This window comes from Dufourea novaeangliae, unplaced genomic scaffold (assembly GCF_001272555.1).
Source record: "Dufourea novaeangliae isolate 0120121106 unplaced genomic scaffold, ASM127255v1 scaffold235, whole genome shotgun sequence".
NCBI classification, from domain to species: Eukaryota; Metazoa; Arthropoda; class Insecta; order Hymenoptera; family Halictidae; genus Dufourea; species Dufourea novaeangliae.
In genome coordinates, this window is record NW_015374123.1 from 292,961 (window position 1) to 316,968 (window position 24,008).

General features: G+C 31.6%; 1 protein-coding gene across 1 annotated transcript; it reads right to left on the bottom strand.

The window, feature by feature from the left end:
* Positions 1-252: 252 nt before the first annotated feature.
* LOC107191199 (thyrotropin-releasing hormone-degrading ectoenzyme-like) lies at positions 253-23,717 on the bottom strand. Its single transcript, XM_015580175.1, has 17 exons — positions 23,669-23,717; positions 15,145-15,332; positions 14,057-14,402; positions 13,076-13,457; positions 10,143-10,298; positions 9,112-9,423; positions 7,890-8,067; positions 7,589-7,736; positions 6,992-7,073; positions 6,271-6,451; positions 5,147-5,333; positions 4,443-4,720; positions 3,373-3,551; positions 2,526-2,693; positions 1,317-1,457; positions 943-1,024; positions 253-441 (listed from the first exon to the last, which is right to left on the bottom strand). The coding sequence occupies exons 1-17, from the start codon at positions 23,715-23,717 to the stop codon at positions 274-276; spliced, it is 3,225 nt and encodes a 1,074-aa protein (XP_015435661.1). The 3' UTR covers positions 253-273.
* Between the last annotated feature and the right edge of the window lie 291 nt (positions 23,718-24,008).

The window sequence follows — 24,008 nt, forward strand, 5'->3', positions numbered from 1 at the left end:
ACAATTAAATGCTATTAATTAATTATAAATAAATTACATATTTCATATTAATTACAAATATATTCGTCCAATTCGATAGTTTCGTCAACATTTTCGAAAATCTTTAAGTACATTTTCCTATCTTTATGTAAACAACATTTGGGAGGCACGTATGATTGAACAAGGAAAAATAAAAACAGACTTCTTGAATGATTCAATGGTAAACTAATTATAAAGTGACACAAATTCATCAGAAATTTGTAAGTAAGATTTTTTACATTTTTGTTCTTTTATTCATGAGATCGAAGTCGTATTGCCAACGTCACCCTTGATCAACTTTTCAATTTCCGGTAACGAATTCTTCAGCCACGATGTTACGAAATTTCCATTTGCTTCCACGAGTGCTGCCGCGAATCTAGCTCCTTTCATACTATCGTAATTATTTCCTCTGAATGCTTGTAACTGTAACAGAATAACGATTATTTAATCATGAAAAAAATCTGAGTAGCAATCACACAGAGTCATTCAGAAAAGTATTTCGTAAATATATTAAGTTACACTTTCCTGCTTTAATTTTATTAGTTCCGACTTAACATGTATGTACCTACGCATGCCAAACGGAAAACTTCTTGAGTCAGACTATACATTTTATTGCATATAAAGACGCAACTCTCATTACCAGATTCGAAATTACCAATGAAAATGCTGTTTCTTTAATTGTATAAAACAAATCATTCATTTGATTAAAGTTTATATACAAAATCTATTGGAACTTTTTTAACCGAAAATATTTATTTAAAACTGATGATACTACGAAGTGCTATAAAAAATGCATTCTTTGGTGCGTATTAATAAAACGGTATCTTGAAATCACTTAACAAAGTGTTCAAATTAAAAAAAGAAATGGGATGCTTTTGCAATCAACTGTACATCTACTTATTGCTAGTTTGAGAAAGTTCTTACATCATCCAAGTCCTGTTCAGTGGTTAAGCCATTGCTCATCGATAACACGAAAGACTTCAGCATTGAATAAGACCCAAGGAATCTACATCGAAAAAATCATTTCGTTATTCATTCCTCTTCTAAATCATTACTTATTTAAATAATATAAACAGACTGCAGATTTTATCGTATAAATATATTTATTTATGCAAAACTATACGCATATAATGTTTAAACTAGAAACATAATACATACAAGTAGAAATACTGATAATAGTTTAATAGCGTTTCTATTTTCTTTTTACCTTAATACTTACCTTTATTAAAGATTATAAATTTCAATTTAATTCCGTTCGTCTAATTATCATCTACAGTGTAGGCAAGGAATATACTTACTTTTGAGAAATTTCCTGCCAATTGGCTCTCACGAATCGAGATGCAACCTGCGCCGCAGCTGGGTTTCGAGGGAACGCTCTTAATATTACTAAGGCTTCGTCCTCATGGAATGTTTCTTCGTAGAGTATTTCGTTGAGAATACTGGCATCATCGAAAAGAGAATGTACAACATTAAACATGATTATAGCTTACACAGTTTGTCCAAAAAGTTTCCGCATTGAACTTTAAACAACAATTTTTAGTATGATATTCACTCTTGTTATCAGCCATTATTGAAAGTAGCTTCCTTGTGAGGTAATATGTTGTTCATTATAATTATACAAACACTGTAAATAGCTCTCTGATTATCAGAGCCATTTCGTGAGTTTCTGTGAAAATTGGAAACAGCATATCTTTTTAGAAGAAAACTATTTGTAATGTTTAATAATGCAATCATGTATCGTCATTTTATAGAAAACTGCTGTTTTACTTGCTGTTCGGAAACTTTTGGAACAAACTGTGTATTTTGACGTTTTATCGGGGTGACATGTATTAACAAAAGTCTTTCAGTAATAAATTCGTGTACAGATACTTTAATTCTGTATACAAAATACAGCTAAAACGATTGTACGAGCAGAAAAAAGTTGACTATCCATGCGAAAGTAAATTCAAAGTGCAGAATCAAATTTTATCGTCCAAGAATTACTCCCCAAGAAATCAATTCTGAAAGGCTGTTGGACACAGATATAGGTAATTGAATAGGATTCAATAATGTGTATTTTCATTCCTCACTGTTTCTATGTACTTATTTTCTGTATCAACTGAACAACCAAAGTCGACCTTCTCGAAAACTGAGCCGCATACAAAAAGGTTTCACTTAACTCATTTAAATTGATAATTAATCATTATATAATATACACTCATACATCATAATAGTCTTTTTACTCAGCGTCCAATAACCTTTCGGAATGTATAGTCAAATTTTACATATTGTATGTAAAAACTCAAAGTGGCCGTCATATCTCGATGAAAGAGTAAAATAAGAAAAAACTAATTACTGTCTTGTATGACCTCCTCGATAACATACAAATTTTGTTTGAAACATTCTTTCGTACAATGAACAATTTATAAGCAATTCACAGTAGTAAAAGTAAGTGACTCACCCTGTATATTCATATTCACGGTAAATGCACGGTAATGCTAATTTTACAATGAAACTGTTTAACTCACGACTGTAAAATCCAGGGCGCTTGGAAGCAAGCGAATGATGTTAATAGACGTTTCCTCTCTTCCTCGTCTTCGATTAGAGTTACTCTTTCCGTGAAGTAATTCCACTCCTTCTTTGTACCGTAACGAGCAAGGGTACAATAAAATGTCCTGCGAATGTACGAGGGGACGCTGAAAGAATTCAATTCTCTGAGGCTGTTGAAAAATTTAAATAAGCACGACAAAAATAGTTACAGGGTATGCAGACAGACGTATTACAACTTGGAAATAGACAGACAACTTTCATTCGAAAGAAATATAAGTTCAAAGTAGAGAAACTGAAGAGTTAACTTCCAAAATAATAAATTTCACCTATATTCCTATAAATTGCACAGCACCTTTCTCTATTAATGGAAACGAAATTATGTGATATTGCTATATTATTAGTATCACTGATACAAAGTAGCTAATATTATTATATACCATTTTATACTATTATTAATAACACTATTAATATCGAATAATTATAATATGAATAAGTTAATCTTAGTACTATTCTGTTACCATATAAAATAATGAATTTCATTTCCTGTCTACTAGAAGCATTAAAATTTATTTCACTCGCCAATTAAAAATCTAATATGAAAATTCATTAAGTAAATATATCTGTGAATACAATATAATAAGCTGTGTATGTAACACTACTTAATATTATGTGTTGGAACGGTTTTTTTATTTCTATAGATGTACCAGTATCTCACAGTACCAAATACATTATCCTAAGAAACTATCTATTAACATGAATATGTATATTGAATTTATTAATTAATGATAACAGCAATCCTGTAAAAAAATTCATTTCTGGACTCACATTTCTTCCATTTCAGTATCAGTCTTTGAATTCTCGAATACGTTCTTCACCCAGTCTAGGCACTGTGTATTATCAAACGTGCACGCCATTTTTATAGCGATTTTCGTTAGATGGGAGCCTTCTTTGATTTTCGATCCCTCTTCGGTGTACAACGGAGATACAAAATTCATCATAAATTCCTGTAAAGCACAATTTTGTAAACAGCTAAAACAACGGAATTACAGTACAGTCAAGAAATTCAAATTCCTAAAGTTGTTGCACAATATCTAAGTAGTTAAATGGCATTCCAGCAACTGCAGAAGTACCATTAACGACATGATTATCAAGTTACGCAATAAAGTGTCTTTCAAAGTTCTTCCAACAAGGATATCACACGCAATGCATTTTTTTTATTTGTTTATGTATGTATTCCGTCAACACTGCAATCAATTTGAACATAGGTTCTTAAAATAGCACGAAGCATTATTAATCCTAGCAGCGGAATAGTTAAAACGTTAAACGTTGTTAAACGTCAGAATAAGTGATACGATCCACTGGAAAATGTAATTATAGTTTATCTCTTGTATTAAATAAATAGAAGGTATCGGTAATAACAAATTACTTAAATAATGAAATTACAACTATTCAGGTGAATTTCCATTTTCATGTACCAAAGAAAAATGAAGTCAAATATGAAATTAAAATCATTAATTAATGTCAGGGGTTTTCTTCCATTGTATTTAGAAATATCAACATACGTCATAAGTACTATAAAATTCATAGATCTTAAAACCGCGCAGGAAATTCTTCAATAAACGTTTCATAGTCTATTATTACAAGCGATGCAGAAAACGAAGTCATTAATTAAAGATAGCACATGTGTGCACATATAATCTATTAAGCATTGTAATTTGTTATGTAATTGCTTTAATCGATTATTAATAATTAAGAAAAAATATATTATTTCATTTTTTATGATGTATATTAACTACTCTAATTTGATAGTTCTTCTAATTTTTTTATGGAATTCGTTTTCCCTATTTGCTTAATTGATAATTATGGCACTTTTTATTTAACAAAAACAAACGCACCTGGAAATCTGTAAAAATTGGTGTTTCGTACAGAAGCCTATTTAATTTGAACGCGTGTCGCATCAACGCCGTCCACGGCAAGTAATGTCGCTCCTTGATCTGCATATATTTAATGAAGTCAAAGACAGTTTCGTATTTCATCAGGCCCACCGCGGCGAGGCTGAAAACGTCATCTATGAGCGACGCTCTCGTTTCTGCAGGGAATAACTCGTGATTTACTTGCAGCGACGATTTCAACATCATCCAATTCCTGTCGTCGTAATGTACCCGATAGTAACCTGAAAAAATATAAATAATACCTAAAAATTGATTTTCATAAGCTGAATCATGAAAAATAACGAATTATAAATTAAATAGCAAATTTGTTTTTCTATTACAAGTTCCTTAGAGTATTTAGAAACTTTTGTTTTCCACACAAATTGGCCAATATATTACAGCTCATTTACGGAAACTTTTATATTAAAGCTACGAAAAAAAATTATAAATTTCTATAGAAACAATTTTATAGATTATTATAGAATGTTATCCTTATTATACACATAGCTACTTAATGAGGAAATGCAGGCAATAAATATATTTTAAGTCAATAAAATGCTAACAGATTATTTGTAAATTTGCCTCTTTCTCTGCTTAAATAACTTAATTCTGGAATTTCGTGTAACACATATTCAGGTTGTGAAATAATTTTTTAATTAATTACATACCAGTCTTATTTACATTAAAGAGAATCCAAGATTCATTGGAGACAACATTATCTAAACTCAATTGTGGCTCAGATGGAAAGAAGACTTTCATTGGAGACGACCAGCTGCCATTTTCGGTGACATAACTCAGCGGAATGTACCAGAATTTGGAAACATCTTCTAATGATCTGTCTAATGTAAATTGTTCCTGAAATAGTAAAATATATATATTAAAATTCGATCTTTTTCATTGTTCCGAATTAAAGGTATCTACATATTTTGTAATTGTGCACAAAAATTTTAAATTAAAAATATAATTGTTTATAAATTAAAAATGTTTTTACAAAAACGATAATAGCATTTCTTATGTGTTTTAGAAAATGTAAGTAATCAATTACAAGATTAATTATAATTTAACTTATGAAACATGCATAAAACACATGGTCTACGATTTTAGGAGTTTATAGCATTCATCGAGTGGAGTAAGAAAAGTCCAATCAATGTCCTAAAATGAATCTTTTCGATGAAAAATACAGAAGTTTTTTTTACATTTGTTACAGATGTTCGATATGTATTCATTCCATTTCAATACAAAACTCACGTCAGCAGATCACAGATCGACATACATTTTCGAATATTCTTTCTGTATCTCATATTACCTATTGTCATACAACTTTCAAGTAATCTATAATACTTCTAAACCAATTTTTCTGTTTACAATCAATATGTTGCGAAGTAACTCACGATATCGAGAGCTCGTAAATACGAAAGCTGAATTTGTATCGAAAAAATTTATTTTATAACCTATGTTGATTAGACTCTTTTATTCCACTCGGTGTGAGTGAAAATACTAAAAAACATAGACCCTTTTTTTAAACACAGATATTATAGTTTCAGAATTTTCATAAAAGTTGAAAAATATGTATTTTCATTAAATTAAGAATTTTTGTTTACTTGAACGTTGAAATATTTGTAAGCTTGTAGTAACTTCGGGGAGCAACTAATAGTTACTACTAAAACGGAAAAAACATATTTTCACTTCATTTATAAGAAAATGAAAACGAAGTATAAATTGGTTTCAATTAATAACTGTCAGAATAGAACCTGATGTTTACTTTTTTATCGTATTAATTTAGGCTGTTCACCTGATAAATCGTGAGGGAATCTTCGTCATAATTTCTGATGACAGTGACAAGTGGATATCCGCCTTGACGGGCCCAAGAGTTCATTGACTCCTCCAGGGTAACTCCGGAGGGAAGTAGAAGATCGGAGGATTCCTCCGCCATAACAGTCATAAAATCGAGAACGTATGTAGTGTTGTTCTTCCTGCATGAATAATTCGAACAACTTCACTATTTTGTAAAGTACAATTCACAAATATACATGCTATCTCAGAATGAATAATATGTAAAACCGAAAAAGACGTGATTCTACGTTACAAATTCGAATCGAAAAAGAAGAATATATTACAAAGGGTAGGATTGTAATACAATTGTAATACAATGCATTTATAATGCTCCGTTTATGAGTAAATTCGTTCTGACAATTCTATTACCAAAATTCAATTTTTATTGAATTATTTAATAATACAGATGAAGGCAATATAAAGAGAAACGTAAGTAAATTTATCATATGGAAAGATATGATAAGTATAAACAGCGTAGCAAGTAATCAATCATGATTAACTCCGAAACGGCTCGATTACCGCTTCAGCTTGACTAAACTTTGAAAACATACCAACCTCAAACTACTATATTTAGCACATTTTATTAATATTTGCAAATTTAATGAAACTGAAATACAATTTGGGCAACTAAAATATATAAAATTCAAATTTATTAAATTTTTTGCAAATTATGTACCCACCACCTGGTCACCAATTTCCTGTAGCCATTCCTAAAGGCTGTATCACTTATTGCACCATGCAACATGCGTATCAGACATGCACCTACAAGAAGTAATGACAATGCAAAAGATTTCACACCTTTAATACCTTGAAACCAGACCTAAGTAGACATTTCGGAAACTTTCTTTCACACTTTTAAAAAATTCAATATTCCTTCGTGAATTGAAAATGGCGCTGCATCTGTCATCTGTGACCACCATGATAGTCAATATGTTGCAACTTAATTAAGTAGTTCTGAAGTTAAATATTTTCATAAAAAATTGTAAATATCTACTTTAAATAACAGATCCTCTTTTCTCTTATGAAATGAATTATTCGCTGTTTAATAATTTATTTGTTGCTTGATTTGGTTGCACTAAACTTATAATATATATCTATAAGTTATTATTAGTTTAATTTTCACTTCAACTCTGTTTCCTAGTATTCAACAATGTTTTAGCATATGTATAATTTCAAGGAAAAATATACATTACCACGCAACCATTAATTATTATCGTAAGTATCGCTTATATCTGCCTGAAAATCAATAGTATCAATGAGATTGATGGTGGATTTACTTTTTGCGTATTCGTCATTGAAAGACTGCAGCAGTCGATAGTTGATGTTCTCATGAAACGCCCTTGAAATACTGTAACTATCGATGTCCATCATTTTCATCTGAACGTCCGTGACGAAGGAATTGCTCAAGTTCAATGACGAATCTATCTAAAAATGAAATTTTATCGAAACGGTTTACAATGCCTTTAAATTATCGGAATTTTATCAAATCAATTTGATCATTTGTCATACAAAAATTGTGGCCATTTTATTGGAAATACTGCTCAACTCTATGATTTTGAAATGAATTTGATCGCTTGCCTTTGGTGTAACTTCGTGTTGAAAGTAAATCAGCGAACCCTCAAATAACCACGCGTCCGTACGATTCACGTTCATGAATTCGTCGAGCAATTGTTGCCCGAATAAAGTGACTAGAGCCTTCAGAGCTTCGTTCTTGGTGACGAGCGGTGACATATCAGTGGTGAAGAATGCAGACTGCCTTAAGAATTAATTTATTACTTATTAAATTGTATCGTCTAACGACGGTTGATAATGAGAACAAATTGGATAGAAAAATTAATCTTTTTATTTAGTAACGTCTTCTATTTACACTTATGTAAAGATGACTCAAGGTAAATCACAATCGTGATTAAAACAGACATAACGTTTTATGAGATTATGTATCTCATAATTTGAAATACTTTTGCTATAAAGAATCCTACAAGTTGTTACTAAATGATTTAACAAGAATTAAAATAAGAATGTAACAATATTACTAGAAATGTTAGAAATCGAATTGTACTAAATTCGCGGAGTTGAATGCATCGTAGAATCATTGATAGGTTTTAGCTGTGTCAAACGGCTTTTGCTTTCTCTCTCTCTATGTACTCTGCAGTCAATGATGAAAACCTTTTCCTACTATGGATGGCTGAAAAAATTGTTCTGCTTTGAAAAGTATTGTCTCAGGACCACTCCAATTATATTGACACCTGTAGGGCAGGTGGTTCCGTTAGAGGGCACTTATTATGACTTTTATCCTTTTTTGTCTATTAAAATACTAGTTATCATTCAAATGATCACAAGAAACCAAAAATATTTCTTTCATTCTAACAGAAAAATAATTACTCCTTTCTAATCTCTTGAAACTTATCAAATACTATTAGAATTTTAGGTGTTGGAAGAATAAGCCTTAGTAATGAAAGTATTTGAAGTGCATATTTTCCATGTCTACTTTACTGTAATAAATTTTTTTATGGATCGTCTTAATAATCATTCATTTTCCTTAAATTACATTGCCTAATGTGTATACAATTTTCTTCAATTTTAACATAAAATCACTAGAATTATTACACATAGAGTGGATATTTGACTGTTCTATCATTTGAATACTTTTGTAACTCTCACTTTTATATTTCACCCTTTTCTACTGTCTTTTTCGTTTCTATGGACCACAAAGGATTAAAATGTCAACCTAAAAAAAGTCATCGGAACACCTTTTCGAGGATTAATGCAATACCACGAAGAAAGAAGCGACGAGTCTTACTTGATTGCAATTAATCCCGGACTAGCAACGCTCTCGTCGATCCCAGGTGGCAGAGAGACTAGGTCCAACTTAGGAAGGGCGTAAGGTATCGGGAACACGTCAATCAGGTTAATGACAGCCGGCTCCAGTTTGTCGAAGAGGTAAATCCCCTGCGAGCGTCTCATCGAGTCACTCCAGAATGTCGCCACTACTTTTGTGCCCCCTATGAATGTCGCGCCCATATTCTCAATGTGGCCCATCAGAAATGCTAAATTGTGGGGCGAGAGCGGAGGAGACTCGTCGAACGTGTCGATCACCATTGTTGAATTCACGCTTGAACCGAAAACAAATGAATAATCAGAGAAGCATTGACACAATAGCAACTTTTATTATTTCCCACAAGATTTGATCGAAAGGTTCGGGGACTTTATGTATAAATCATTAATTATTAATCTTAACAATAATTAGAGAATCATTTTCAAAGTAACCGCCTTCTGCCCTTAATACATCTTTAAAATTCATTTTCGACTACAATTTTTTCATATAAGACTTCGGGTTCTAAAATTCATCTAACCAGCATATGTATATTCTTGCTGATAGTAAGTAGAAACGGAATTCAATGAACAGACGCATCAGCCAAGTTCCATTCAATTAATTCTACGCGTATCCAGCAGACTTTCGAGACCGATTATTTGGAGAACGAAGCATTGTACAATAAAATTTTACTCCACATTTCTAAAATTTTATTCTACATAATAAAATATCTAATTTACTACTTGAAGATATAGTATAAGTTACTTTAGAGTACATTTTACTTTTTTTTAGAAAAAACTGGATTGCTGGTAATGATTGTTTAATGAATTGAATTCATTATGATAAAATTTCATTTGAATCAGAAACTGTATAGCTACAGAAGTGTAGTAAAACAGTTTCTAGTATAATGTCTAAAGAAAAAGTTACAAATATTTGTTAAAGTAAAGGGAAATGTACTTTAAAATTCCACTCTGTCTTTTACAGTCTTATTCCTAGAAATAACAGCACGACTGACTTACGTGTCTCGCAAAGTTCTCAGAGGCATATTCGAGAGGACACTCATTTCTTTGGGACGTGCCACAGATACGGAGAAAACGACCTTCTGATCCGTGTCGTCGAAAACTGGCAGAAGATATCTTGCTCCGAAACGTTTTAACTTCGTTCCCATCAACCACCTGACATGGAATAAATTCAACGGTCGAGTAAATTTGAAAAGTAAACTTTTCATATGTGTATTCAAATTTTAAAAGTAAATAAAATTTAAATTAAAATAGTTAAAAAGCTTAAAGCTGTGAAATTAAAAGGTTCTTAAATTTTAATTAACTTTCTCAGAGTCTACGTTATTCGTTTATTTAATTTTCAAGTAAGTGTGTTGGGGCTACGTAAAGTTTTATTTGTTTAACGTTAAACGCTTATATGTATGTAAATAGACCAGTAATTAAGGTACATAGTATGATGAATGTAATGTTGTACGAATTGTTATAGTTGCTAATTTTCTTCTGTAATTGCGTATGGCTCATTTATTTTATAGTTTATTTTCTTATTTGCCTTAGAGTGAAAAATGTAAAATATGTACCTATATTGCTAAAAGGTGAAACGAACGTGACTAAATATGGGATGACATTAGTAACAGACATAATAGATCTACGACAGTGTGTTTGCAACACGATATTACGTAATACCTAGACAAACCATAGGCATAATGAGAGTGTCATTACAAATATCTACATATTTCTATGTAGTATTAATATTTTCTTTGTATACGTCTAAGTGTAAAATGATTCACTATAATCGTTTTAAAAATTATAAAACAATCATAGATTAATTATTCATGAATTACCTACGCTTTTGTCTACAATCTAGAAACACCGTGTATACTGTACGGTTAATAGTATGCACACAAGAATGTGTTCTCTCATCGATCCCGTAGTTGTCAGGAGAAACATAATAGCAATCTTCTTGTTAAACGAAAAACAAATTAAAGCTTAGAAATCATCCTCAAACTAATGAACAAAGTATGTACTTTTTGAAACAGACTATCCTGCCAGACTACTTTAAAAGTAAAAAAAATCGAAATATTTCTTTTATCTCAATATTCCTTTGAAATTCCTAAAAATGATTGTGGTGTGCGACTTTGAAGCGAACGCACCACAGGGCGGAAATATGCTTGACAGTTTGTACAGTAAAATAATTTCAAGTACTGAAATAAATGTTAAAGTCGACTGTTAATTTAGCTTAAATTTCAGTAATTCCCAATACCAAGCGGTAGGAAACTTTTCCCTTACACTGCTTTTTCGCTTAGCAGCAGCCGAGTTTGCACGTCAGTGTGCACTACAGAACAATCTTGGCTTTCTTTTTAGAGGAAAAAGCGGCATAGGTTAAGCACGTTGCACCACTTGATCTCGGGACTTACTACTCGTTCTGCCGAATGAACATTCGGCTTAACATTTTTTTTCGATTTAATATTTATTTCAGTACTTGGAATAAAGTTACCAAGTGGTAGGAGGCCCATCCCCTACGTCTCTTGTTCCCCTAGAAAGGAAGCCGACTCTGATCGTCAATGTACATTACTACTCATGAGCATTAGGACACTTGATCTGTATGAAGAAAATGTGATTCCAGAGGAGGACCCTCCCCCCCTCGCAACCAAATAGTAGGCATAACGCCGCTCTCGTGTTGCATTCATATAGAAATCACTGTATTTGCTTTCTCTTTATTCCAAATCACCAGAACGGCTGCCATCATGAACGATAATTGCCACGGTTTTTTCGTTTTCTTTTTACGTTTAACCCCTCAACGCCGACATACGTAAGAGATACGGACCCTGCGTTTTTTACATGTCGCTAATGCAAGTTACCGATCCACGGGCTGCTAGGAACGGCGATGCGATAAGACGGATTGTATACATTATTGATTGATATATGTATACAATCATATATCGTATCGTAATGAAACGCTTATGTTTTGTTTATAACAGCAAAAGCAGTTTTCAAAAGTTTTCCCACTAAATGTTCGTTACTAATTTACACAAATTATTATTTACAATTCACATTAATTTATCTACTAAAGTAAACACTAATTACAAACTGAGTTGTTCTATTTCTTTCGATATACTGGATATCACAAATAAAATATATTTATATGTATACATATACATATATGTATGTATACTCGGTTATAGTAAAATGCACTATAAAGTGAATAAGACATATAAAAACATACACCAAAAAATACACAAATATTTTTAATAGCTATTACAGCATACCTACGTGGTCATATGTGACTAATAATAAAATCCTGGGGCGCCAATAATGTATTTCCAAGCAATACAAGTATTTATGAGTGATCTACGATTTTATTTTTAGTCTCATATGATCAGAACTGTTGTGATTACCATGAAGCTTATTTTTTATTCTTTAGTGAATTTTTGATATATTATTGCACTTTTTTATGTATGCGAATTTTATTTCGCATTTCTATAAGCGTTGACATCATGTAAACACATTAATAAACAACGATATGAAAATATAAAACTGCAGCAATAATAATTTTCATCTGTTAGAAAGATTCCTCCTACGTATCCTAACCTTCACAATAAGAATATTGTTTCTCCCTACGCAACCGCCGGCACTGCAGTGCCACTGCTTGCAAATACTACCCAGCACGACAACTTACTTTTCGTTCCGCGGACCCCGGCGTTGAGAGGTTAAGTTAATAAAGAAAATGGTGAGTAATAGTTTCATAGTACTTTAGTTAATACACTAAGTTTAAAAAAAACAAGGTTATTTCAGTTCCGCATAAATAATTCGCGAACATACACTCCTTGTCAGAACGTTACTGGTCTCGCCCCTTAAGTTGTAAGTCTAATGAATGTAAAGCGTTAACGGCAAATATAAAATTACATTACAATGTATAGGAATGATATTCCTACTTGGAAAAAACTAAAACTTACCGTTCTTGGTCAGACGCGGTGTAATTGGCAATAAAAAACGCATTATCATCGATCCACGTGTGATAATCAATTTCCAGCAAATAAATTCCTTCTTGAATCGGCGTCTCTAAGAAAATCGTGTGAATTTCTTTATCGTCGTCTATTATGTATTGTGTAATCGCTATTTCCGACGAGGAAAATGCCGGAACGTCAGGATACGGTTCTTTAACATCGGAATGGTTTGCACTTCTAGCATCGTAATCTTTCGACGACGATGTTTCGAATCCCTCATCGGCCGACAAACTTTCCGTTGCACGTTCTGTGTTCTCTTGCGATAAAACGGTTTCGTTCTCCGATACTGTTAAAAGTAAGTCGCTCTCGGCGGAATATATATCCTTTCTAACTGCGAACAGAATGAATAGTAGATACATACGCGGGAAATTTCAATGAAACTAACAATCACAAGTACGAACAGATTAAAATCTACGTAATGTATTAACGATAAATTATATCTCGGATTTATATTCTGGTCACGAATTAAATTGAATTATACTAGCGAAATATTTCAATATTTTCAATAAATTAAACAATTGTGTGGTGAAGAAATTAAATTTCATTCAAACGAGAGGTTTTAATATTATTGACCTAAATGAAATGGAAGAAAAAACAACATGTTAGTATATAATATAACACAATTAGTTAAGTGATTATGGATTTGGTTTGAAAGTCATTAAATCAATTTTCAACTTCAGAAATATGTTTGCACGCCGACAACATTCAATAGAACAGAAAATCAATAATAAAAATTGTCAATAAATGATCAGTATAAGCGAATAATTACGAATATTTTGAACGATTGGTGAGTACAGAACAAATAACGACGAAATATTTAGCGAATAAGTAACGGAAAATTATAAAAATTCCAGATAACCAAAGTGAAATAATTTATAGTACATTATATGAAACTATGCACAATGTGTTTTTGCTGAAATAATTGATTACCCAGTTTTCTGTCCTGATGATCCTCATAACTACTCTCTTTGTCGTCACTCCTTCTTCGTTTCTTCTTTAATCGTGTCCGATCCTCGCCTTGATCCCTTGACGACAGTTTGTATCGCGCTACCGTGATGTTCTTCGCGTTTAAGGACAGTTTAGTTAAACCGGTTGTGTCGTTTACTTGAAACTCGATAACTACATAGCCTTTTAGGTGCGACACGCTGTTTATATTAATTATTGGCATTAATTGAAGACGATATTTCAGAGGACGAATGAAAGGCGAGGTCAGAGTCTCCAGTAAATTCTCAGTGTCCTCGATTTCGTCGTTGAGCAAATCCATGGTGTCGTAAGGCTGTAATAAAGATTCTAATGCAGCAAACGGATTTCAATTAAATTTCGTTCTTGTCGATTACGCCGTGATAATACTTGTACAATCAATGTGTTTGTATGAACATAAACTCCCATCGAGAAGTCTCTGGACACTTTGTTGTCTTGAGGAAAATGAAAATCGAAACAGAGATGTAATTATCTGTAGCGACTTTACTAATTTATTTCATTGTTACGTAAGACAGTGATCTTGAACATACCTCAAATATTTTTCAGAAACGATTTAAAAATTACTTGGTTATAATTAGTCACAAATTTTACAACCCTATTCACAGCTACGCCAATTTAATACAGACGAGTAATAATGGCATTACTGTAGAGAATTATTTCAGAAATGAACACGGTCTTGCAGAACACAATATTTAATAATAAAAGAAAATATATAATACAGCTCATAAACATACACACAATCACAACGAAATAATACAAAGTTTTAATGTAATAAGTAGTATTTCAATAGACTTCTTTATTAAATGAGTGATGACAAGAGCAAGCCATCGGAGAACTCAGTGATGTAAACATAACAATTAACTCATACTCTTTTATTAATAACAGATTACTATTAGAAACTGATACTTATGAAATATAATTGTAATTCATTTAATAATAATACGTTTGTAAAACATTCTACAATTCGTCATTTACTTATGTGCGGTGTCAGTTATTAAAACATGGCTTAAGAAATACCACCTGGCTGTTCTACTTACCTTTTTTTTTGGTAGAGAATTTATGTACCAACCGAGGCATCCCGCGGCAACGACACCGATTATGAAAACTACGATAATTCCAGCTATCTTTGTATACGATAGGAACCAACCATTGTCCCTTTTGTATTGAATATCGTCACAGGTCATAAACTCCACCGGACCGCCACTGAACTGCGGCATCGTTTGAGCTGCGAAAATTAATCGAAAGATTTCACTTCGATGTATCTGCTACTGGAATAATAACATACGATGGCAATCTGGTCTATTATCAAAAACCACATGGCCTAAAAGTATCAAATACGTGTTTAAAGAAATAAAATAATTTTATAGTTTCAAACCTCTAAATGGCGTAGGACGAAACCAAAATGAAACGAATATTGTGGATGATACTTGATCCGCAATGACTATTGTTGCAGAAGAAATTCTTTTACGTACCGCGTACACTATGGAGCTATTAAGTCTCTATACAACTCATAATTAAATCCTAACGTTATTTAATTTATTACGATAAAATGAAAGCAATTTGGACATAGTGTCATAATAGATTTTTTGTTACACTTGATATGACCTATCGTATAACTTGGATGTCCTGCAAATGTACATTTGGTATTGTGAGTCAAAGTAGTTTAATAGGTCGAGTCAGATGGACTGCTAGAAATAAAAAAGTAGCATAAAAACGTGTTTTTAATTTTTGCATGAACTGCTTATTACTTTATGTTCATAGGCATATCGATGTAATGAGTATTTACATTTGATTTTTAATTGATGAGTCAAAGAAATTTTATCAGATAAGAAATACAACACATTATTCTATAAAATAGTGGAGTAGGTACTACTAGCATAAACTTATTCTTATTATAATTAATTAATATTAGTAATAATATAAGAAATTCCGATGCAGTCATAACACTCAAAGGGTTATTCGACCTAGTTTATTTCGTGGTTCATACTATTAACACTCTGATTGTTTAATAAATGTCGCTCAAAAGGTCGTTAGCGCTGTTCTAAATAAATTGAAATTGTTTAGATAAAAAATATGACTTACGTAGCGTTAATACAATAACAAATAATGTGAACAAATAAATATGAAATGCGGCTATAACGTCGACTACTAATTAGCATATGAATACGACTAAGAAAAAACATAAGTCTGTATTTCTTGATTTTCTCACTTTAATGCCTCCTAATGGCAAAGAGGAAACAGAAATGTTCAGATTTGTAAAAATATGTGTACAAAGAAATGACATGTCAAGTCCAAATGAAGCAGAAGAATAATTTAATAAGTCCAATTGAAACATAAACAGATTTCATTATAATGGAGAATGTTAAAAAAAAATTACATTAACTTGATATTAATGCAACATAAATATGAATAATCTAGTAGATAAGCCACTGACATATTACAACTGTACAAAATATAATCATGTAGCAATTTTACAAAATTTTGACAAACGAGTGTAATTACCTTGGTACGTATTTTCAAACTTTTGTATGCATAATCGAGAACAATCGAGAAGGAAAACTGTACTTGAAGTTTGCCTGTACAACTGATATGCGTGTCGACGAAGATATGAATAAATTACCATAACTGCATAGAAAATGCAAATACACCTGCGTATCTATACACGTGTATATGTATATTACCGTAAATTTGTGTTTTCAAATCTTCGACGAAAATATTGAAATGTATCATATCCAGCTAAAACGTTCGAAAATATATTTGGGACAATTACAAGGTAGCCCGGGCGAAAATTCACAAATTTCTGCGGTATATTTTTTTTATACATATAACATGTTCCATAAAATTTACAATAAAAATTAATTTTAATAGTTCTTTGAATTTAAAGTGTTCAATTGTTCCACGAGTTGGTTTCATTTATTTGATTGCATTTCGTTCATAAAGTTAACTAGGTCATGGATTGATCCCGTGTATCAGCTGAGAATCGACTACTGCAAGTAGTACAACTCATCGCGCCAGACGCATTCCACACGCATTTTACCCAATTTTCAACAATTAATACCTCGAAAACGAAGCCTAGAACACGGTTCCGTCATTCTTGATTATCGTCTTTGTTTGGCGTATAGAATCCACACTGTCAAAATATGTCCCATATTTTTCTTAACATCCTATAGAGATATGAGAGGCCCAGTGAAAAAGGGGCACATGCCACAATACTATAAATTTACACATCTATTATACTTGTGGAAAAACTAATTTTCTCAGGAAATGCGATATTAACTGGTAGTTATTTTAGTTGGTAATTGAAGTGGATAGTAAATGACAATTGCTATCAAATCTTGATTCGAAAAGTCATATTATGTGACACGTTTTTTAACAATCTAAACAGAAGGTTACGGCTATTGGGGCATACAATTTTTTACAGGAATGCCTCTTTTAGTCAGTTCGATTTGGAATGTGAAGGAGGAATATTTTTATTTACATTGTGTCCGTCTTGAACATAAACAAAAGTAATTTTTGCATTCTTTTCAACGTCTAGAGACAACATCTAGCGCGGTTAATCAGTTATCATATGAAGCAAATAATGTAGAAATAAGAATTAAGGAATATTAAGATATAGTGGTAAATGTTATGCCCGGCGAAATAATACGGTTCTACCTAGACAAGTGTGTGCAAAAATTTTGCCCGAGTAACCGTACCCTTTTTGTGTAATTGTTAAAAAGCGTATCATTTATTATGATTTTTCGAGCCAAGATTTTACAGTAATTGTTATTTACCACCTTCAGTTACCAACTAAATACCTTCGAATTAATACCAAATTACCTGAGAAAATTAGTTTTCCTGAAAGTAGTTGTCGTGTAAACTTATAGTATTGTAGCATGTGCCACTTTTCCACGAGGACCCTCTTATTACAAGATCTCTAAAGAGGCAAAGTGGCATGGGCTACTTTTCCACTAAGAATTGGTTTGCTCTCAATGTTAAGAAATTTTAATATGCTTCCATTTACGAAAGGGTTTATGTCACGGTGCTTGAAGGTCGTGGAATGTACGCTAGAATGCTAGAGCCTGTTGATGGTGCAAAAACGTAAAAATTGACGTAGATGTGGCATGTGTCCTTTTTCCACTGAGCCCTGCATACATATATGTACGCTTGCCAGGATAGAAATATTGCATAGAATACACACGAAGTTTGAAATACATTGTCCGGATAATAGAACGTTTCGATGAAAGAATATTCAGATAATGAGAACGTTCTGATAATGGAGGTTCTACTTTATTATAAGAACTGAAAAACAGTTTGTATTGTATAGAGTCCTTCTTGGCCTGAATTAGTCTACCAAAAATGTTTATAAAGTTTGCCACTCTGTATTCTTACGAAATTTAAAATGATAAAATGGTGATTTAATCTTCCTGTATATTACTCATGTCGGGGTCTGTTATAAATTAGACTTCAGAAGTGCTGTCGACCACTAAAAACGATATCACCATGGTCGCCTTATCACAATCGTGTTACCGTCTCAGCCGAACGTGACGCGAAAACATTAAAATTGATTTTCCGGTATGCACGTTCATAAATACGTTCAAGAAACAACTCTTCAAGGCCCTTTCTGTGCACACTGCCTTACGTCACTTGACCGTTAGTGTAATCATTCATGGTGCCGATGAAAATTCACTCGCTAAGTATAATACTTACGTACAGGGTTGTTTCGTTGACTCTACTAAAAATCATTCTCTAAAGTTTCATCAAATATATTTAACTGTAATTGAAGAATTTTAAACATTTTTTCTATTCTTCTACAAATTTCACTAAATACACAGCTCCTTTCTTATTATGTAATACCATGGAAAATGTCATTTTCTCTGCTATTTTCATTTTCTATTATCTTCTATTTTCACCTACAATTATTCTATTATCTACATGTTCTTTTCAAAAATAATGTAATATCATGTTGCATTTTTTTAAAAATGTAAAGAAATTAATTATTATGTGAGAAGCAATTTCAACGAATATTTATGCATCTGACAATATAAAATTCTACATTATTAAACCGAACATTATACGTAAAGGACTAGTCTCGTGGACACAACATTTTGAATTTGAAAATATACTCTTTAATAAAAATTTGACTGAAGATTTTCGAAGTTTTTCCATGAATTTTATTCTCATCCAGTGTTTATGCAAATTCGTTTCAAACGGCCGTTCGTAGAAATATTCAATCATAAAAACATAATTTAATCTCCAAACCAGTTCAACCGATCCTTTCATATGGAACAAGTTAATATAATTCAGATATGTAGCAGTTCATCATATACGAAACGATTTCGTAAATATAATAAAACGGTAGGGAATATCATTTCGTTTTTCCTAATTTTCGAATGATTTAAATTCGATCGAGAATTAATTCGAGGAAATCGTTGAACCCTGCATGAAATAGGGTACTTACTGAGGTGTCAGTGAATGTTTAACGTAATTAGTTGCACGTCACCGTAATACACGTGCCAAAATCCCGAATTTCGCAAGACTTTGAATTATTTCACCGAAACATGCTTCACCGATGATAACTCACGCAAAATGACTAAAGGTTACTACCAACAGTGCTTTATGGTATTACGTATGCGAATCGTACGTGCAATTCCTCGCAGTAATATACGGTATGAAAGGATTCTGTTGCACGTTATATCACGTGTTGCATGATCAACGTGTAAACAAACGAAATTCGACGTACCCGTGTTCCCATGTCGTTGTTGCTAGTAGCTGATAAAGGTAACACTGTAAAGCACGCAACGCTGATGAAGTTGATAAACAGATTGAGGAATTTTATGCAAATAATCGTGTATATATAAAAACTGTTTAAGACTGTAATTACATGCACTACCGTTCAGAAATATCCGGACAATTATACGATGATGCAAATCTGAGAAATTATCTATAAATATTTATAAATATCGTTTATACGAATTGTCTTTATTTATTTTTGTAACTTCATCTTATAAAAAGCGAATATATTACATTATTATAGAAGAACGTAAGTGATATACTATGACCATGGCATAATTTAGAGTAGGATTCTGGAACAATGACGTTGCTTGTATTGAACGGTATCCAAACGAAATAGCGGTAACTTAATAATACATCTTTTTTTGTTTACACTTGCACCTCTCATAATTACATAAAATCCAGTTCACATTGACAAATTAAAGCGTTGAAGTTTGTTGTATTTCAATATTAACGTATAATATTGTAATGTATTTAGATCAATTATGATTACACATATTAATGATGATACTGTGTTTGTTAAATTGGCACGTTTGGTCTCCAATTTATTATTTTGTGAATATAAACTTTATTAATGTTTTACACGTTTGCTACTTATTTTATTAGCAAAATAAAATAAAACCTCGACGAAAATCTTACCATCTTCTCATGTTCCATGAAATAAGTTTCTTTACTGCTTTTATAAATGTATCGAACCTATTGTAGAATTATCAGGTTCGTATGTACAAAATGTCAGTTTTTATTGTTTTGATTCCAGCAACGAAATGATAGTACCCTCAAAAGGTAAAAATTCAAACAAATTGCTTTAATAAAATAAAGAAGATTCTTATAATTACGTATATAATTTTATTTGCATTTAAAGTAAATTATTTTATTTCATTAGATCCTATCAACTGTTTAAGCTAAACAAATTGCATTATTTATTTTAATCTTCAACCTAATAAAACACGACGCAAAATGTGAGGAGTAAATCAATTTAATTTATTTATAAATTAACTTATTATAAAATAGCGAATTTGCATAAATATGTTAAGGTCGAAAATTTTAAAATAAAGGTATTCCTATTACTATATATTATATATTATTACTATATATTGTGAATTGATCCTAAAAAGGATGCGAATACCAATTCTTCACGAAAATATATATGTAGGTACAATTTGCTATTTCATTTGACTACTTGGCTACGCGTGCAACGTTGGTCACAAGTAGGTACAATTATGTCATACAATAACTGTGATCGTACATTTCCGTTTAGGAGCCTTCCGTTTATGTTGTATATGCCTACATAGATACTTACAATTTGACGAAATATTTATATAAATATTATTTTCTATCTACTGTTACCACAACTGTAACTACACCAAACGTTTCTTACAAAATTGTACTAAAATAAAAAGGAAACAGATTCCTAATAAGTTTTCATGAATACATACATATGTATATTCACACTAGAACTACCAATCTCGTCAAAATGTCTGATTTAAAATTTCTTATTTTACATATACTAAAATTACAAAGGGCCATTGATCGGACTTCATGCTGATAATCGTTAAATTTAATTTAATTTTATTATAATTATGGTATAGAAGTACTTTATTCAATTGTTTTATTTATTGTTCCCACAATTTTTTATATACACATAACAAAGTTCATAACGTTTTATCATTATAATTTTTATTATATCAAACAGTAATAATACAACTATGAATGTTTATGAAAATTTCCATGTTCAGAGACTATTCTTCGTAAACCGGAGACAAAAAATCTGAATTTCTCGAATTTCGATGTTTATTATGTTCACAAAATACAAAAACTTTTACTAATTTCCATGAGAGGTTTTCATTATATTGTGCTATACGCATATTTCTCTTGCGATTGTTGCAAAAGAATACAATAAAGACAAACGTTGTTTCTCCTTAATTTTAGAATTTCTGAAGTATTAACAAACAATGCACAATTTCGTGTTAATAGACATTGGCTTCCAATACAGATTCTTTTGGAAGAATGGTCAATGTATTTTGAAAATGGAATTTCCAATGGTAACTCACAATCAGTGGCTGTGGAGTCAGTTACGCTTCAGAGACACGAGCGTCTCTAGCAATCAAGCAATTATGAACGTTTTTTCTATTATATTTTCTCGACGTGGAATTCAATTCTTCACAGACACGGGGCAAAACGTTTTGAAAACTGAGGGGCACTACTTCTAATAACAAATGCTGTAACAATGTAGAAAAGATTTTTGATAGACAAATAATTATTACTGTTCATTATGTCTGATATTAAAACGTAACATGAAAAATTTTGAGGACTGTTTCTTTTTTTTTGTTTTTGAAGGTAAATACTTGTGTAGTATTATTTGATATTTAAAAATCTATTAACTCTATTCTTTTATATCTATGATATAGAACTATATGAAATTAAAAAATATCTTAACTACTAAAAATGAATGTTTACATTGCACAAGTCAATTAATCACTAGAATCTTAATTATAACTTTTATAGATTTCGGTTAGCTTTTCAATATTAATATTTCAATTTGAAATAAATGATTTTACGAGTGCGTTATTATAGAAATTTTCATCAATATAAATTAAAATAATGGGTGTAATTTTGAATAGATGCAGTAGTTCTATTTTAATGTCAAATGGTACATAGTATATTGCGTTACATTATTCTGAAGATTGCATGGAATTAAATATTGTAATTACATGAAAATAATTAACATTTAGAATAGTAATAATTGGTATAACGTTTCAAAAATAATGTGCTAGAAAAGAGAACGTTTACGTTTTTATATTATTACAAATATGTACTCTAAACAAAACTTACAAGTGCAAGTCTTGAATATTAAGCAGCAAATAAATTCACAGTTATGCTTAAGGTTGGACTATAACTTTCGAACTTGTCACGTATTTTTATCTTTTCATTAACATTGTCCTTTATCTTATTACTGTCGGTTCAATTTCGTGGCACAATTCACGGTAATCGAACATTGAAAGCCTGTTTTACGACATATTGTAATAATATTACTACATTTCTTGACCCCAATCATCTCATAGGAAATTTCACACAACAAGTACTGTAAATTTGTAGCTTGTTACAAAGATCATTGCATAAGGCTCAAGTAAACAATCTGATTACTTGGAATGTCTAATACCTTGAATGGAATACCTTGAAATAAATGCACAGAAAATACTTTTAATTCAACTAGATCCATACTCCCATGCAAATTATTCTAGAATTGAGAAATTGAAAAATTAGTTACAAATTTTGTACAAGTTATTATATTATTATTAAAAACGAAGCGTTGAATCCTTTCAATCTCTATTATATGCCTTCGAATATTTTTTAGAAATGTATACAATATTCTCTCTTTAAATGATACAAAAACTATTAAATGCTATAAAACTTTTTTAAATATTAAATATTTCTTCGTTAAATGAGGCATATTAAAATGTCTGATGTCTGTTCTTTCATTAATCTCTTATTTAACAGTAGCATAATATAACTGTTTCTTTTAATTCTTCTCTTATTTCAGTAAAATATTCATATATAAATTTGTTATAAATGTCGATATGCAATGGGAACATGGGTATTTAAACTTGAAATTCTCTAGTCTATGTGTAACCTGTATTTACGCATATTCCTCGGTGAGAAAACCAAACTTTGACCAGAATTTCAATTTTTGACCTACATTTCAATTTTTGTAACTCATAAAAAACACTTAGCTTCTTTCACATTTTACTAGGAAAGAAAGATTAGCAAGATGAATGTGCTGGTACTCACAACTTCTACGTCCATAATCCTGCCAACTGGAAATAGATCCTCGGCTCATGTGATCAGCTTCCGGTTACCACCAATCAAGGAAACAAGGATCGCGTGCTGCGTCCGACACGACAAAAAGCAATCAGTCACGTGAACTAACCAAAGCGAACGAATGATCCACAGCGAGACGATTCTTTTTGAAACTGAAAGTTAAATTTGTGACCGCGATGGCGCGCTTCGTTGATGCAGGTGCAACGCAATTAGTCGTTCTACCTGTGATGCAATAGACGAAGACTGGCTCAGCAGTCAGAATGCAGCAGTTTGTAGCTCCCCACTTTTTTCAATCGTTACCTCGACGTAT